Below are 17,512 nucleotides of genomic sequence, written 5' to 3'. Positions count from 1 at the left end.
AACCGAGATATATAAATACCTTAATCAACCTTATTTAATTTATTTTGTTGTTAGGCAAAATGGTATTAGGATACGGATTACGGTCCTCACCTATAAATCGAGTTTAATTATAAAAACAGGGGATGTTAAATCTGTACACTTTTTGTGTGTGCCATCATCTTTTTCTATGTTACCATACACCCCCATCATATGAGTCGTTTAGATCTCATACGACTTGTATGGTGGGTGTTTGAATAGATCAACGAGTTTGTCAATAATCAAAGCCTAAAAAATATGCTTCATATATATATTCATTCTTATATACATTGGGAATCCGTTACTTCTTATCCATTGGGTCCGTTGGTATTCAGGCGAACATCAGATATATTTGTTTATGGTCTTATATGATTAATTATCCAATGGGTTATTAGGAGGCTAACGATTGAAACATGTTCAATTTTGTTTTATGCAAAGTTACCAAACACTAGAGGGTGTGTATTCATTACCAACACGTGTTCATACATTTTGCATTTGACACTTTTGGTTTCCTAACGTTTGAAACTATAGAGTTACTTAATCGTGTCAAAACGGATCATGAATAACAATGTCATGACCACACATTTTATGAATGTTACCTTAAAACACACAAACTTCCCTTCCCAAACCACTCCCACATTAACATCACTAAAGTCCCTCTCCTTGTTTGTCCCCTTCCACGTCAAACAAGTGAGCACTCATAGCTTTGCGTTCCGGGCGTTGCAAGAATAAACGAATATTTTGAAACATCATATATTAATTTGTTATTGTTATTATTATTATGCACAAAGGATCTATGAAGAGAAAAACCAAAAAGTGAAACTTTGTAATAGAATGAAGAGTGAAAGATTGTACGTCAAATCAATACCAACTTTTGTTACATAATAATAATAATAATAATAATAATAATAATAATAATAATAATAATAATTGAATGGCGAAGGCGAAGGCCTCAGATGAAACCCCAAAACCAAAACCTGTGATCCGAGCCTATGTGAAGGCCATATCGGGTTCGTTGGGTGGGATAGTCGTGTCTCCAGCCCATCGATGTTATCAAGACCCGGCTCCAGCTGGATCGGACCGGCACCTACAAGGGCATTCTCCATTGCGGAACCACCACCGCCAGGACCGAAGGCGTCCGTGCTCTATGGAACCCTTCGCCACCCACCTCACCTCCGGATGCCCTCCTACAGAATAATGATTAAAGATCGCAAAAGATGCATACCTCATAAATTTAGTTTAGTTGCTTTAGTGTCTTCCTTTCTTCAAGATGACACCTTTTTTTCATCCATGTTTATGTATTGAAAGACAATCCTGAATTAGATGCCAACAAACAGATTAAATGATTAATCACTTTTGTAAAATGAAACCTATGGTATTTGACCAGTGCAGAGGCTCACAAATTTTCACTTGAGTTCATAGCCTGCTGTCTCATATTTGCAACAAAACTTCAATGACTGACTGAAACAACAAAAGACAACATTATTCACAGCAACACAATGGTATTAACAACACCTTCATTCACACCTGCTTTCTTAACCTTGACCCACTTTCTCATCCTTTTAGCTTCACTTCGTAATCTCTCAATTAACCCCTTATCAAGACTCAAATCAGCAGCAGTCACCAATTTGCCCTTCTTCATCCTCCTAAACACCGTACTTTCGTCTCGTTCCAATGGAAGCTTTCAACGGAACCATTTTTTATCTCTTCCATCATTACTATCAATATTAACATTATTATTATTGTCATCACCCAATTGCAAATCAAACTCGATATGTTTGTCGGTATCCTGTAATTCTTGATTTTCTTGTTCAAGATTATCTATACTGTAGAGAATTTTCTTCATAGTGTGTTTGCCTCTTCCGCCACGTAGACGTATCGTTTATCAACTCAAAATAATTGAGTTAAAATGGGCTGCTTATTATTATTATTATTATTTTTTTTTTCCAAATAATCTTTATCCAAAGATTTAGATAATTATTGAAAAGTAATATTGCTGCCTTATTAAATCTGCAGGTGGTAAAAATAAGGCTGCAGCAACAAAAGGGACTGAGTCATGAACTTCTTAAGTACAAGGGTCCCATCCATTGTGCTCGGTTAATCGTGCGTGAAGAAGGCCTACGTGGACTATGGTCAGGGGCGTCCCCGACGGTTATGCGCAACGGTACAAACCAGGCGGTTATGTTCACAGCCAAGAACACTTTCGACAAATTATTATGGAGGAAACTCGAAGGTGATGGGAAGGTTCTTCAACCTTGGCAATCCATGGTATCTGGATTCCTAGCTGGAACGGCAGGCCCTATATGCACAGGTCCTTTTGATGTAGTAAAAACAAGGCTCATGGCTCAAAGCCGTGGGTCTGATGGTGGGTTGAAGTATAAAGGGATGGTTCATGCGATTGTCACTATATATGGTGAAGAAGGGGGCGCGTGCTCTGTGGAAAGGGCTTCTTCCACGGTTGATGCGTATCCCACCCGGGCAGGCTATTATGTGGGGCATGGCTGACCAGGTGATGGGGATATACGAGACCAAATATATTCATGATAAGATAGCGTTAGTGTAGCTAACAGAGGTTACAAGGAATGGTTTATTATTTGGCTAGTAAGTAGCAATAATTGCAATTGGATTTGAGATGAATAATGATTCGGCTTTTCCTGTTCAAGTTCATGATTCAGTCTGTGACCCATTTAGTAAAACCATTATGGGTTGAATGATTTAGATGATGATGATCTATTTTTGTTATTGCCTGCTTGTGTGCCGCGTGCTGTTTGTATTGAGCATAGACAAACATGTTTGTGAGTTTGGGTACAACTCATTAAAACATTGACCCGATTACAGGAAAAAGGCCGGCGTTGCTCAGCTATAGCACAACGCGTAAAAATAAATTGTATTTATATAATTGTTCAATTAATTTTTAATAATTAGTCGCCAAATTCTTGCTCACGTTGATATTTCTGTTCACCGGACGGGTAAACTGTAAAGTACTAGTTACACAAAGTTACAAATGCTGCTATCCATTGGGCCTGCAAAATTACATCTAAAACGGTGGTGGATCATGGTCTTGGCTAATAGGCCCGTAATCACATTTGAAGCCGAATGTGTAGTGTACACACTACACAGTATACATGCTTGGAAGAAAGAAAATGTCAACTGGGTAATAATATAATTGTTTTTTTTTTCTTTTAATAAATACGGAAGAGAAGAAGCAATTACAACAAAATTCACGGTTGGTGGTTGGTAACTAATTTCACTGATTTTACTGTTTGATACTTTCATTAATATTATTTACTATTCAAAAAGAATTTATTATTATTATTATTTAAGTGATGAACTCATAATGCTCAAAAGGTCAAGTGAGCCAGATAAGTTATTAATGAACTCGAGTTTCTACAGATATAGCCGGTGGATGAGTATGAGTCAACCTAGTCCAATCCAACCGAGTCAAGTCTGAAGTCCTGAACTGATATATAAATACTTTAACCAATCTTTTTATTTCATCTCCTTGTTAGGCCAAATGGTTTTAGGACAGAGATCACAGTCCTCGCCTATAAAAACGAGTTTTGTATTTGCTTATAAAAATAGGGATGTTATATCATACATTTTTTGTGCGTGTCATTATCTTTTTTTATGTTACCATACACCCATCATATGAGTCGTTTAGATCCTCATACAACTTATATGGTGGGTGTTTGAATAGATCAAAGGGCTTGTCAATAGCTAAAAGCTAATATCTTTTTTTTATAGCTTCGTTCACGTTCGGTCCATTTAGTTATAAGCTATTTTTTTAATTATTATTATATATAATTAAAGTTTTTAAATGTAACATAATATCTATACTATTTAGTTTATTACATCGTATTTTTGTTAAAAGAAAAATTATGATCATATAAATTTATAAATACATATATTGAATAAAAGTAAAACACTCAATTAGAAGTCTGGGCGTTTATAAAACAAGTTTGATTTTATGAGCTTTTAAAAACACATCTCGAATAGCTTACAAAACAACTTAACTCTTTTATAATATAAAAATGATTATTGTTTTTAAAAGAAAAAGATAATTAGTAAAATGATTCGTCTATATATTTATTTTATCTTATTTTAATATAATATAATATAATTTGTACCGAGATTAGGGTGTGACTCCAAGATAGAATAGATTAAATCTAAAATTAGACAACACCAAGTAAATTCATCATCGCTTCTTTTCTGCAATATTACTTTCCGACGCCGGAACGAACTCAGTAGAACAAACAAGCAAAAGGTAATTAATTAATTAATTAATCTCTCATATTATTTCTTTGTTTCCAGATCTAACCGCCGTTTTCTCCAATTACTTTCTCCGTTCACACCTACAGATTATTAATTCATTTCAGATCTCTGTGTCTTTTTGTTGATTGTTACGTTTATTTTAGCTTATTACTACTGCTTAGGATTTAACGTTTTATTTCATGTATTTAGGGTTCATTTCGTCCACCCTAGATCTGGATTATTAATTAACCCTAGGTTTGAATTTGCATGTTTCAGGTTGACAATTTAAACTCAATTTGTGGTCCGACTGCCACTGTTTGGCGTTACATGGAGCTTTTAGCAGACAATTGTGACTTTCAGCCTTTAATTTGAACCCTTTTTTTTTAATTAATTTTCTGTTTTTATTTGAGAGGTTTAGTTATCCTATTTGAAGAGATTGAGATTAATGGAAGCCAATTTAGATTCCGATCCTTCTGGTCCGATTGATAAGTCTAGGGTTATGTCTGTTAAGCCATTGCGATGTCTCGTTCCGATATTCCCCTCACAAGCCGGCTCTTCTGCTTCACCACAAGCTCCGCCGTTTGCGTTTGGAGCTCCGTCTGGCTCTTTTCCACCTGGTGCAGCTCAGTTTTTCCCCTTTGTTGGTTCAAACGAGCCTCCGAGGCCTGTTAACGTAGCGGTGCCGGATCAAGGACGGTCCACCGCTAATGCTATCCCGTCACCCGTTCCTTTGAACTCGTTTAGGACACCGCCAGCAAACACTAGCGCCAGAGGGCGGCCGAGAGGCAGTACCAAGACTCATGTTCATGAACAGTATGATGATGGTTATGCACAAAATGATAGTTATGAAAACGGGTTTACCATTGACACCGAGGATAGCAGTGATGCGGCCAAGAGAAAACGTAAAGCGCGTAAGATTGTAAAGGGGCCACAGGCGGTAGCGATATCTAACTCAGAAGTTGATATTGATCATATCGTTAATAATCTTTTACGAGCGTTTAATCTCGTGGATATCAATACGTCACTTCAGGCTGATAGTGATCATGATTTGGTCGAACGTGTTGTTATGGTGTATAATTTACTCAGAAGAAAAATCATGCAGCTTGATGATGCAAAAGGTGTTATTCCTGGTATATCACGACGGGCTGATTTAAGATCAGGCACAATCTTGATGAACAAAAATGCACGGGCCAATACTAAAAGACGGGTCGGTGCAGTACCCGGTGTGAATATTGGTGATGTTTTCTTTTTCCGAATGGAGTTATGCTTAGCTGGACTTCACGCACCAATCATGGCGGGAATCGATTATTTAAGTTTTAAAGTTAGTGGCGATGAAGAACCGATTGCTGTTAGCATTGTTTCTTCTGGTGGATATGAAGATGATGGTGATGACGGTGAGGTTTTAATTTATAGCGGTCAAGGTGGTGTTCAAAGAAACGATAAGTTAGTTATGGATCAAAAGCTTGAAAGAGGTAATCTTGCTTTAGAAAGAAGTTTGCATAAAGGTAACGAGGTACGGGTCGTTCGCGGTATTAAAGACGGGACAAGTATAACCGGGAAGATATACGTTTACGACGGCGTTTACAAGCTCCATGAGTCTTGGATCGAGAAAGGGAAGTCTGGTTGTAATGTTTTCAAGTATAAACTGATTCGGGTCCCGGGTCAACCCGAAGGGTTTATGTTATGGAAGTCGATTCAACAGTGGAGAGACGGTGCTGCTACACGGGTTGGTGTTATTTTACCCGATCTTACTTCCGGTGCAGAGAATACACCGATTTGCCTTGTGAATGATGTGGATGCTGAAAAGGGCCCCGCTTATTTTACTTACTCTACGAGTTTAAAATACGCGAAACCGTATCAATCTTCAAAATCTTTAAGCTGTAAGTGCTCTAATGGGTGTCAACCCGCCACTAACTGCCCGTGTGTTGAAAGAAATGGTGGGTATCTTCCGTATTCTAATGGTGGTGTTCTTTTAAGTCATAATTCAGTAATTCACGAGTGCGGGCCGTCTTGTTTATGTCCTTCGACTTGTAGAAACCGGGTTTCTCAAACGGGCCTCAAACTCCGTTTGGAAGTATTCAGAACGAAGAATAAAGGTTGGGGACTTAGGTCGTGGGACCCGATCCGGGCTGGAGCGTTTATATGCGAGTATGCAGGTGAAGTGATTGAAAACGGTAGTGATAGTGATGATGATTACATACTTGATACAACTCGGACTTTTGACCCGTTGGAGCCCGTTCCTACTGATGAACATGTTAAGCCTCTATTTCCTTTAATTGTTAGTGCCAAGAATAAAGGAAACGTGGGTCGGTTTATGAACCATAGTTGTGCGCCTAATGTTTATTGGCAGCCGATTTTGCGTGAAAACGAAGAAGAATCGTATCTACATATCGGTTTTTATGCACTCAAACACATTCCTCCTTTGCATGAATTGACTTTTAATTATGGAACGCCGCCGGTTGAGAAGAAAACTGGGCCCCAGAAGAAAAAATGTCTGTGTGGATCAACCAAATGCAAAGGTTTCTTTTACTAAGGTTTCCACGTGAAGTTGGTGAAGAGTATGATGAAGCATGTTACATGTTCTCTTGTAAAAGGTTAGGATTCTGTTTTTTAACCTTTAGTATGATGTTATTTAGAGCATGTTTTTGTGGTTTTGTTTGTTTTTCCTTTTTTTTCTTTTTTTTTGTTATGTGTGTTCTAATTGTAGGTGATCTGAATTTGGGACTTAATATGTTGCCAGTTATGGTTGAATTTTCATTCGTAGAGCTGAATTCATCTGTAGTTTAGTACTTTAGTTACCTTCTACATTTTGTTTACTATGATGCGTGATAATGCATCTATAATAGTTTCTTTTGGTGGGTGTTCGCTGTCCGATTTTGATGAAAATTCTGGGTTGAAGTACGGTTTTGGGAAACGCCAAGCCAAACTGGGTGGGCTGTGTGAGTTGGTTATCGGTTATACAGTTTGGTATTGATGATTAAGTTATCAGTTTTACTACCAAGATGTTTTTAAGAGGCTTCAAACTCGTTACTGGTTAGTGATTACTATACATGCACCTCACAGGATTCCAAACCTTCACCTCAAACTTGTTACTGATTAGTCTTAAGTGTTACAGTCTTTTTATTCAGATAATTAAGTTTAAACACTAACAGTTTCAAATAACAAAATGATGGAGTATTAAAAAATTAAGTGGTTTTGCAACTAGAAAGTTCAAGTATCTTTATTAAAATAATATAAGAACTTGGCACCATGTAAAAAATTACAAATAAATTTATTAAAGTACTATTATTGTCAAAACTTTCTTTCATAAAAGTAAGAATAAAATCAATGTTTATTCAAAGGAAATCGGCGTGTAGTAGAATTCCCACTTGCTTTCATAAAATATCATGACATTTTACCAAGAACAAATGGTATGGTAATTTATTGGGAAGTCACATTTTTACGAAAACAATTACGATGGCTGAAGAAACACTAAGTGACCTCGACAGATTAAGGATAATCTTAAGGTTAAGTAGATGTTTCCCACGAGGGTTAGGTCTGGCAAAGATGGCTATTCTTCTCAACCTGCAAAACAGACACCGTAAGCTCGTCACTGAGAAGGGGGGGTTCTCCTTGTGACCACCCTCCGGCGTGAGAATCAGACTAGGTTGCTCTGAATATAAGTGTATATAGAGAGAAATAGCTAGAGAGAAGATAATGATACCGTTCCAAGGTGTTGGAGTATTTATAGCCCAAGGTCGGTTTCCAAGCAGGTACGGCCAGCTGTATATAATATTCCTTTTCCACCAACTATGGGCTACGTTCGTGCCATGATGGGAGTTGGTGGGTAGGCAGCGGCTGATAGTGGCATTTTGTACTGGAGCGTGCTCCTCCTCGTACTATTGTCGGTGAGCTGTCACCCTGTGATTGGTTCATGGGTTGCTTTTGTCAGATCTTGTCTATTTGTCCATACCTTGGTAGGTATAGTACAAAAGATCTTCTAGAATCGTACGGACTGGCTCTTTTGGGCGGGAATATTCCCGCCCTGCTCATTCCTTCTTCAGGTGACATTACTTAAGTATAAGAGTTAGTGCTTTATACGTGTAGCCTTACTGTTAGTGCGGGTAGCCTTCCTTCTTGGCTTGTACCCACAGCTGCGGGGACAGGCAGGGTACTGTACCAAGGGAGGCTTTCCTGCGGGGACAGCTGGCTTACTGCGTGTAAGGTCTTCATCTCTCTGAGCATGGTGGGTCCTGCGGATCCAGTTGGTCTTTGCGTAGACGTACCTCTTCAAGGTGAGTCTTGTGGGTCCAACTGGGCTTTGCGGGAACCTACCTCTTCAAGTCCCCCCCAGTCCATTGTTCTTCTCATGAATTGTTAATAAGTGAGGGGAACTTTTGGACTTTAAGCAAGGGGCTTTAAAAAGGGGTTTTCGTTTTTTAAGGTTCTCCGTGGGGATTCTTCTCGCAGTTTTCCAAATGTCACTTGCAGAAAATTCCCGATTTTTCTGCCTGATCTTTGGGTATGATGCGGGTAGGTGTGTAACATCTTCGCAAGTCGGGGGTGTTGAGTTTCACTTGTGTAGATTCTCCACGAGATTTTGGTAGTTTTAGACATAGTGATCAGTTATGTTAAACAACCAATTCCACCTTAAAGCTTCAAACAATCTAGTTCTCAACGTTCCCGCCATGCGGGGGTGTTATTTCTCTTTCCGCAAGCATGGCCCATAAGATCGATCTTCTTGGCTTCAATTCCCTGCAAGTGCTAAGTATGTGAAGGGTTTCGCCTTGACATTGTACCCGCACTTGTCTTATGGTTTCTTGCTTTCCAATGTAAGGGGGTGTATTCTCTCTTATTTTTGAATCTTTTTGAAATTCGGAGGGTTGGTGAAAGGATAAGGACAGTTCAAACGGTTGAAAGGACGTTGGCGTCTTCTGACGGTTTCAGGATGTGCAGGAAGTTGTGACAGCATGTGGTCAATCTGAACGCTTTTTCAGGCGCGTGGGTGCGAGTTTCATGGCACGCGCCATTCTGACATCTGTTGCCAGCTTGCTTTATCCACACGTGTCGCCGTGTCATTGCTCCTACGCTTTCTCTCTCATTCGCATTAAATTCATCGCACTCATTGCGATGAGTATATAAGGTGGAGAGGGTGTATTTCGTCCCTTATCTTCACTTCACTCTTCTTTTTCTTTTAAGCGATTTCCGGCAAATTCTCATCTTTTCCGGCGAGCATTCTCCTGAAACCGCTTTCTTTCATCCTTAACATTAAAAAATGTCTTCTTCTTCTCCTCATGACCCAGAGGTTAACGTCGAAGAGTCCGACGTTTTCCCCGAGAACCCGACGTCAACGTCCGATAAGGACGATAAAAGTACTGCTGGCGAGTGTCAGTGTACTCTTTCTCTCGATGTATACAATTACATCGTCAAGAAATTCATGCTGGAGCCCTATGAGCCGGAGTTGCCGGAGACCAACCAGACAGTATACGACGCCCCTAAGTGCAAGATAGGGGTTTACGCTTCGTTCTTCATATATGGGAATCTAAGATTCCCATTAACAAAGTTCGTATACCGTGTTTTGGAGAAACACGGTGTTCATTTGACAGAGGTGCACCCAATGGCAATTGCTAAAGTTCGCCATTTCGAATGGGTGTGCCGTATTTTGGATATCGAGCCTCGAGTTGACCGCCTGATGACCTTCTATACTTGGAGGTGCATCCAGGGTTGGTATACCCTTGTCACTCGGATCAAGGGTTTGAAGATCTGTACTACTGAGCGTAGTCTTCGTTCTTGGAAGCGTGAATTTTTCTATATTTCCGCTCGTGTCGTTCCCATTGCGATAACGTTCCAGAATGGGAGGGCACTTCCTAATCTTCCGGCTTCCAATTACCAGGAGACGGAGTGGTTCACCAAGATTTCCCAGATTCAGACTCTTGTTTATCGCTTCTCGGAATCTGGGATGGTCATGCTTGGGATGAGTCGCGTGTGGAAGGACGTCGGGTCTTGGACGTCGCAAATACCCATCGTTCTTGAATACGATTTGAACTATATTCCTTATGGTACGCCCCGTCTTTTGTGTTGGTTTAGGGTTTTCCTTCTAACACTGTTATCATTTTTATTTCAGAAGGGAACGACTTACAGTCGCTTTTGCACCCGCGGGAGACTGGTGGTCCAACGCGGTTGGGTACTCGTGATCTTGATGAGAACGAGTTGCCCGTTTTGGAGAAAACTGCGGATAGGTTCGTAGGGGTCTACCCGCCAGGCCATGAGATTTTAAGCGCCACTCGGCCAGGTAATGAGTTCTTTAATCCTCGTCCTCTTCATGCTCACACTTCTGCTGGAATTCTTCTGATCTTGTCATCTTCTGATGAGGGATCCGCAGATGGGCCTTTTGTTGTAAGGAAAAAGAAGGCGGCTAGCGTGAAGGGCAAAACGAAGGTTGCTACCTTCGTTGACTTGGGGGATCAGTCTGATTCCGAGACTGAGAGTGAGGAGGCGGCGAGGAACCTTGGTGGTGGTGACGAGACCATTGTCTCAGAGGTTGAGACAACGACTGTCACTTCCGAGCCGCTAAGCATTGCGAAGGTAACTGGCGTGAAGAGGCTATTTTCATCGGGTCCATCTCCGCCTAACAGGACTTTCAAGATCAAGAAAACCAGTAAGTGTGCTTTTTGTGTACCTTTTCCGCATCTCCTTCCGCCTTCGTTTTTGATATCTTAAGGTTTTTCTTTATGTAGAAGTAGACTTATCTGTTTTTGAGAGTGGTGCGGGAGGAGTTGGTTCAGGACCCACGACGATAGGTTTGGTCAACCTATCCGAGGCGATGACCCAGGCGGCTACGTCTGTTTCTGTTACTGGTTCTTTTGCTTTTACTGTTGAAGCAACTGTTCCGGTTATGACGTCGTCTGTCATGGTTGCTGTGCCGACGATGGCGTCCACTTTCGTTGCTGCGTTGAGCAGTTCAACTTATTCGCCAGCCGTCAGTGCCATATTTACCACGTCATTCACCGAACCGGCGGTGACTTTTTCCATGAGCTCATCTGCAGCGACTGCGACGGTTATGAGTTCTTCTCAAATGAGCTCATCTCCAATGGTCTCTACCTCTGTGACTTCTACGGTGTCACATTCGGCGTCAACGACTACTTCGTCCTTGGCCAGTTCTTCAGGTATGTTTAGAGTTGGGACCTCTAGACTTACTGTGACAACCGGTAAATTCCCAATCCCTTAAACTAAGTAATCAACCTAATAATTAGGTGATTGTGAACATTGAGCGCGCCATGTTAGTCAGCGCGTGCATTTGTTATGTGCGCCCTGCGCGAGCGCGCCATGTTAGTCAGCGCGTGCATTTGTTATGTGCGCCCTGCGCGAGCGCACCATGTTAAGAACCAGCGTGGGCATATGTTATATGCGCCATGCGCGAATGTTTCGGCTTTATGTTTTCATGTACCTTAACGTTATGATGTCTAATGGGTTGACCGTCACGCATGATGCTAAGGCGGGTGCACCCTAAATCGTTTATGCGCGTGCGGAAGGGAACTAACCTCCCCGCATGGCGGGAACATTGAGAGCTAGTTTGTCTGAAGCTCCAAGATGGAATTGACTTCAACATAACTGATCACTATGTTGAAATACCAAGACCACCTGGAGAATCTACAAATGAAACTCAATGTCCCTGACTGCGAGAAGGTTACGTACCTACCCGCAGCAAAGAAACATTCTACACGCAGAATCCTACACGCATAAGGATGTACGCGCAAGGTTACACGCACAAAACACAGTATTCTTCAGAATAAAGGGGATTATTCCCGCCCAAAAGAAAACAGTAACGTGTTTCAGAAAATTTCTACTTTTTACTGTGCACTGGCAAAAGCACACTGTGGCATGAACAGTCAACTATCAGCCACCCTACTCTCACCAACCACAGACCTGCATGTCCTGCGAAAATCAGAATCTTTTACCTACTCCTCCACTTTTGAATAAATAATAATACTTTCCATACTTTATCATCATCACACCTAGATATGAAAAGATTACAATCCCTTAAATCAAGGGATTGTGTTCCATTGAGTTTGCCTATAAATATGTAACCTAAAATTATCACTCAACACACTTCAAACTTCTCTCTTAAAACTGCAAATCTGCTCTGAATCATCTCCCAAGCATCTATTTGATTTTTAATTCCGTTCCTGTTACTAGGTAAGCCGAGATTATAACCTTGAGATCTACTTTCCAACCCTTATATCTTGATCTTAATATAGATTTCTTGTTATTTAATCGTATTCTAGACCTTCGATTCCGAGGCCAACACCAAGAAAACCCGAATCTCTATTAATCCCTTAACAAGAACCACAGGTGAGTCTCACAGCCCCCATTTCACTATTTTCACTGTTTTTAACCTGTTTTCGGGGCGAGGGACACGTGTTTAAATTACATTTTATCATGGTATATTTACGAACAATGCAAGCGATTATGTGTTTAAGTTATGTTTCACGATGAGCAATGCGAACAGTTATCTATGGTTTTCGATATGAGTGCGCAAGAACGAGTAAGTGATCACTTTACCATTGGAACTCTAAGGGTAGGGACTGCTGGTTTGATCCGCCCACTCGTAGGGGTCGCACCTCTTACACAGACGAGTGCCTAGCACGGGGCAGTACTATGGGTTTGAGCCCGCTTGTAGAGGTCGCTCCTCTTACGCAGACGAGCGCCTTGTTTTCCGGCACAACGTCCGCGCGTAACCCGCGGGACGGTATTACAGTATTATTCGCTCGTAGTGGCAGCGCCACTTACACAGACGAGCACAGTTTTCCAGAAGTGTCCGCGCGTAACCCGCGGGACGGTATTACATTATTTTAGCTCGTAGTGGCAGCGCCACTTACACAGACGAGCACAGTTCCCAGAAATGTTCGCGCGTAACCCGCGGAACGATTTTATCAGAATATGTTGATAGATCTATGTTTTACCAAGCATGTGTTTAATAATGCTACCAGAATTATGTTTCAGAATGATTTGTATCAAGATTATGGTGCAATACGATTTATCAAGTTACTAAAACTTGTGAACTCACTCAGTTTATACTGATTCAAATATTTTTACGTGTCTTTCAGGAGATAACTAGGTAGCGCATGGAGTCACACTTAGAGCACCTCACGCTGAACATCTAAACTAGCTTTTTGGAAGATTTTAGTTCTATCCCTTCGATGCGCGTGGTTGTTCCCGCCGCGCATGGGGATATGGCGTGGAAATCTTCAACAGTTTTTATACTTGGATGTTTTATAATTTTTAAACAATGTAATGTATTTGTATTAAACTCTTCATGCGCAATGAAAATCTTTGAATGTTTGCAATGGCCCGTGCTTAATTATCAATCCCCACTCGCGCGCGCCCGGCTGTTTCCGCCGCTCTGGGCCGGGTGTGACAGATTGGTATCAGAGCGCTGGTTATAGCGAACTAGGAAAAGAAGTTTTAACCTAGACTATAACCGTTGGGGAATCGCATGAAATATTTTTCAAAGAAAATATTTTCAAAAGAAACTACACACACTTAGGAACACGGGTCACACGGTGTCTAGTAAATAATGATAACATTATGTGCTCAGAGTACATGCGCTAAGTTTGATATATTTCCATTCTCTTTTAAAGCGAGAATGCCTCCAACTAAAGCCAAAGGAATTTCCATGACACCCGAGGAACTCGCGGAAATAATCGCGCAGGCGATTGCGACACATGAGGCCAGCAAGGCCGAATCTAGTCAGGGTCGTCAGAATGAGACCCCAGAACCCGAATCAGGAGCCTTGGACAAAGGATGCTCCTATAAGACATTCATGGCCTGTAAGCCTTGGCCATTCAAGGGAACCGAAGGGGCCATTGGGCTCTACAATTGGATTGACAAGATGGAGACAGTTCTCTCCATTAGCGGATGTAGTGAGAACCAGAAGGTCCTTTACGCGACCTGCATGTTCCAAGAAGCAGCTTCATCTTGGTGGAAGCTTCAAGTGAAGACATTGGGGCGAGAAGTTGCTCTCCACAAGACCTGGGAGGAACTGAAGGAAATGTTGATGAGAATGTTCTGCTCACGCGCAGAGATTCAGAGTCTGCAACAAGAATTCTGGAACCACACTATGGTAGGAACGGATATCGACGCCTACAACAACCGGTTCAACGAGCTTTGTCAGTTAGTGCCAGATATGGCAAACACAGAGGAAAAGAAGGTCGAGAGGTATATCTTTGGGTTGCCTCCTGTTGTTAGGGTTCCGCTCAACGCCGCAGCGCCTCCAACCTTTGATGAGGCGGTAGCGCGGGCCATCACCCTTACAAGGGATACGGTCCGTGCGGGTTTGTTAACTACGCGCGGAACCGAACAGCGAACCTCTGATCCCAAGAGGAAGTGGAACTCTCACCACCGAGGGTCCGACTCCAAGCAGCCACCGTTTAAGAAGCAGGAAAGCGCAAGGGTTTACGCGATTCAGGCCGCGGAGCCACCACGAAAAGGATACAGTGGCCCTTACCCATGGTGCAACAAATGCAAGTACCACCACGAGGGTGAATGCGCGAGCGTCACGTGCGCCAAATGTAACAGGCCAGGACACAAGACGGTGAATTGCCGTGCTAAAGAAGCTGGAGCCAATGACAACTGCTACGCATGCGGAAAGCCAGGGCATTTCAGTCGGGATTGCCCGCAAAAGGGGAACCAAGCTCGCGGGAGAGCTTTTGTGATCGGCGCAGGCGAAGCTAAAGAAGAGCCGAATGTGGTAACCGGTACGTTTTTACTTAACGGCCATTTTGCATCTGTCTTATTTGATACTGGCGCTGATCTAAGTTTTATATCTGCTGAGTTTAAAAACTCCTTAGGTCTAGCAACCAGTAGGCTAGACATACCTTATACTATAGAACTGGCCAATGGTAGGCAGTTGTGCGCGAGCGAAAGGGCTGAGCAATGTGTTTTATTCATGGGAGGTCACGAGTTCAATATTAACTTGTTGCCTATAGATTTGGGAAGTTTTGACATTGTGGTAGGTATGGATTGGTTAGTCGAGAACCACGCGGAAGTTATTTGCCATGAGAAGCAGGTTCGGATCCCACTGTTGAACGGAGAAACCTTGGTAATTCAAGGGGAAAGAAGGGGAGTTGCGACGAAACTGATTTCGTGCCTAAAGGCGCGTAAGTGCCTAAGGAAAGGGTGCTACGCCTTCCTGGCGCATGTAGTAGAGAAGAAAGGAGATGAGCGAAGAATTGAAGACTTACCAGTAGTGCGCGAATTTCCAGAAGTTTTTCCTGAAGATCTGCCCGGATTACCGCCGCCGCGACAAGTCGAGTTTCGTATTGATTTGGCCCCAGGAGCTGCGCCAGTAGCTCGAGCGCCTTATCGATTAGCTCCATCTGAGATGCAAGAGCTATCCAATCAGTTACAGGAACTATTGGATAAGGGTTTCATACGCCCAAGCTTTTCACCTTGGGGAGCTCCAGTACTGTTTGTTAAGAAGAAGGATGGTTCGTTCAGAATGTGTATTGACTACAGGGAGCTGAACAAGCTGACAGTCAAAAATCGGTACCCTTTACCGAGGATTGACGACTTATTTGACCAGTTGCAGGGATCCAGTTATTATTCGAAGATAGATCTACGGTCAGGATACCACCAACTTAGGGTCCATGAGGAAGACGCGCCAAAGACAGCCTTCCGAACTAGATATGGCCATTATGAGTTCTTAGTGATGCCTTTCGGGCTAACTAATGCGCCGGCTATATTCATGGATCTGATGAACCGTGTGTGCAAACCATACTTGGACAAGTTTGTGATTGTGTTTATAGATGATATTCTGATTTACTCTCGGACCAAGGCCGAGCATGAGCAACACCTGAGATTGATTTTGGAATTGTTGAGGAAAGAAAAGTTGTATGCGAAGTTTTCCAAATGTGAGTTTTGGCTTAGAGAGGTTCACTTTCTCGGTCACGTTGTAAACGAGAAAGGAATTCACGTCGATCCTTCTAAGGTTAAAGCCATCGAAAACTGGGAAGCGCCAAAAACCCCAACTGAGGTGAGGCAATTCCTAGGACTAGCTGGCTACTATCGACGCTTCATTGAGAACTTCTCCAAGATAGCTCTACCTCTGACCGCGCTAACTCAGAAAGACAGGATGTTTGTTTGGGGCGAAAACCAGGAAGCAGCGTTTCAAATGTTGAAGCAGAAGTTATGTAGTGCGCCAATTCTATCTCTGCCCGAGGGGACAGATGACATCGTCGTTTACTGCGACGCTTCACATCAAGGACTCGGATGTGTCCTTATGCAGCGAGACAAAGTCATAGCGTATGCCTCGCGCCAACTTAAGACCAATGAGAAGAACTACACAACGCACGATCTGGAACTTGGAGCGGTTGTCTTCGCGCTAAAGATTTGGCGCCATTACCTCTATGGTACAAAGTGTGTAATCTTTACGGATCACAAGAGCCTTCAACATATATTTGATCAAAAGGATTTAAACATGAGGCAACGAAGATGGGTGGAGTTGTTGAATGATTATGATTGTGAAATTAAGTACCACCCTGGAAAGGCGAATGTGGTGGCAGACGCGCTAAGTAGGAAGGATCGAATAAAAACGCTACGAGTCAAGGCTCTAAGGTTGACCATTCACGCAGATCTCTCTACCCGCATCCGAGACGCTCAGCAAGAAGCCTTGAAACCAGAGTTTGTTAAAAACGAATGCCTTGGGGGTATGGTTAAAAGTTTGGAACTGAAAGAGAACGGCAATCTATATTTCGCTAACCGCATATGGGTCCCTCTCAAGGGAGGATTGCGCGAGCAGGTCTTGAACGAAGCTCACAAGACGCGGTATTCCGTACATCCTGGCGCAGACAAGATGTACCAAGATGTTAAAACACTGTATTGGTGGCCCAATCTTAAAGGCGCCATCGCGACGTATGTCAGTAAGTGCCTGACGTGTTCAAAAGTAAAGGCTGAATATCAGAAACCGTCTGGGTTGCTTCAACAGCCAGAAATTCCCATGTGGAAGTGGGAACAAATCTCTATGGACTTCATCACCAAACTGCCAAGGACACCTGGGGGTTATGACACAATATGGGTTATTGTGGATCGGCTAACTAAGTCAGCGCACTTCCTGCCGATCAAGGAAACCGATAAGATGGAAAAGTTAGCCCGATTGTATATTCGAGAAGTAGTTTCAAAGCATGGAGTCCCAGTGTCCATCATTTCTGATCGAGATAGTCGGTTCACATCACGGTTTTGGAGATCGTTACAAGGAGCTCTAGGTACT

At 42.3% G+C, this 17,512-nt stretch overlaps 1 protein-coding gene and 1 pseudogene across 1 annotated transcript; both read left to right on the top strand.

The window, feature by feature from the left end:
- The first annotated feature begins 1,995 nt into the window (after positions 1 to 1,995).
- Positions 1,996 to 10,278, top strand: LOC143556094 (mitochondrial succinate-fumarate transporter 1 pseudogene; annotated as a pseudogene).
- On the top strand, positions 4,259 to 7,023 carry LOC143556081 (histone-lysine N-methyltransferase, H3 lysine-9 specific SUVH1-like). The gene is made up of 2 exons (XM_077045506.1): positions 4,259 to 4,279; positions 4,543 to 7,023. Exon 2 carries the CDS (start codon positions 4,712 to 4,714, stop codon positions 6,797 to 6,799), a length of 2,088 nt encoding a protein of 695 aa, XP_076901621.1. The 5' UTR covers positions 4,259 to 4,279; positions 4,543 to 4,711; the 3' UTR covers positions 6,800 to 7,023.
- Positions 10,279 to 17,512: the final 7,234 nt, after the last annotated feature.

This window comes from Bidens hawaiensis, unplaced genomic scaffold, assembly GCF_021521415.1.
Source record: "Bidens hawaiensis isolate Kalapana, Puna unplaced genomic scaffold, B.hawaiensis_p1.1 tig00018433_1, whole genome shotgun sequence".
NCBI classification, from domain to species: Eukaryota; Viridiplantae; Streptophyta; class Magnoliopsida; order Asterales; family Asteraceae; genus Bidens; species Bidens hawaiensis.
Note: the sequence above shows the minus strand (reverse complement) of the source record. Positions and strands in the feature narration are given on the sequence as shown.

Excerpts from the sequence above, each read along its gene's own strand:
- LOC143556081 (XM_077045506.1), top strand. The coding sequence starts at position 4,712 with ATGGAAGCCAATTTAGATTCCGATCCTTCTGGTCCGATTGATAAGTCT.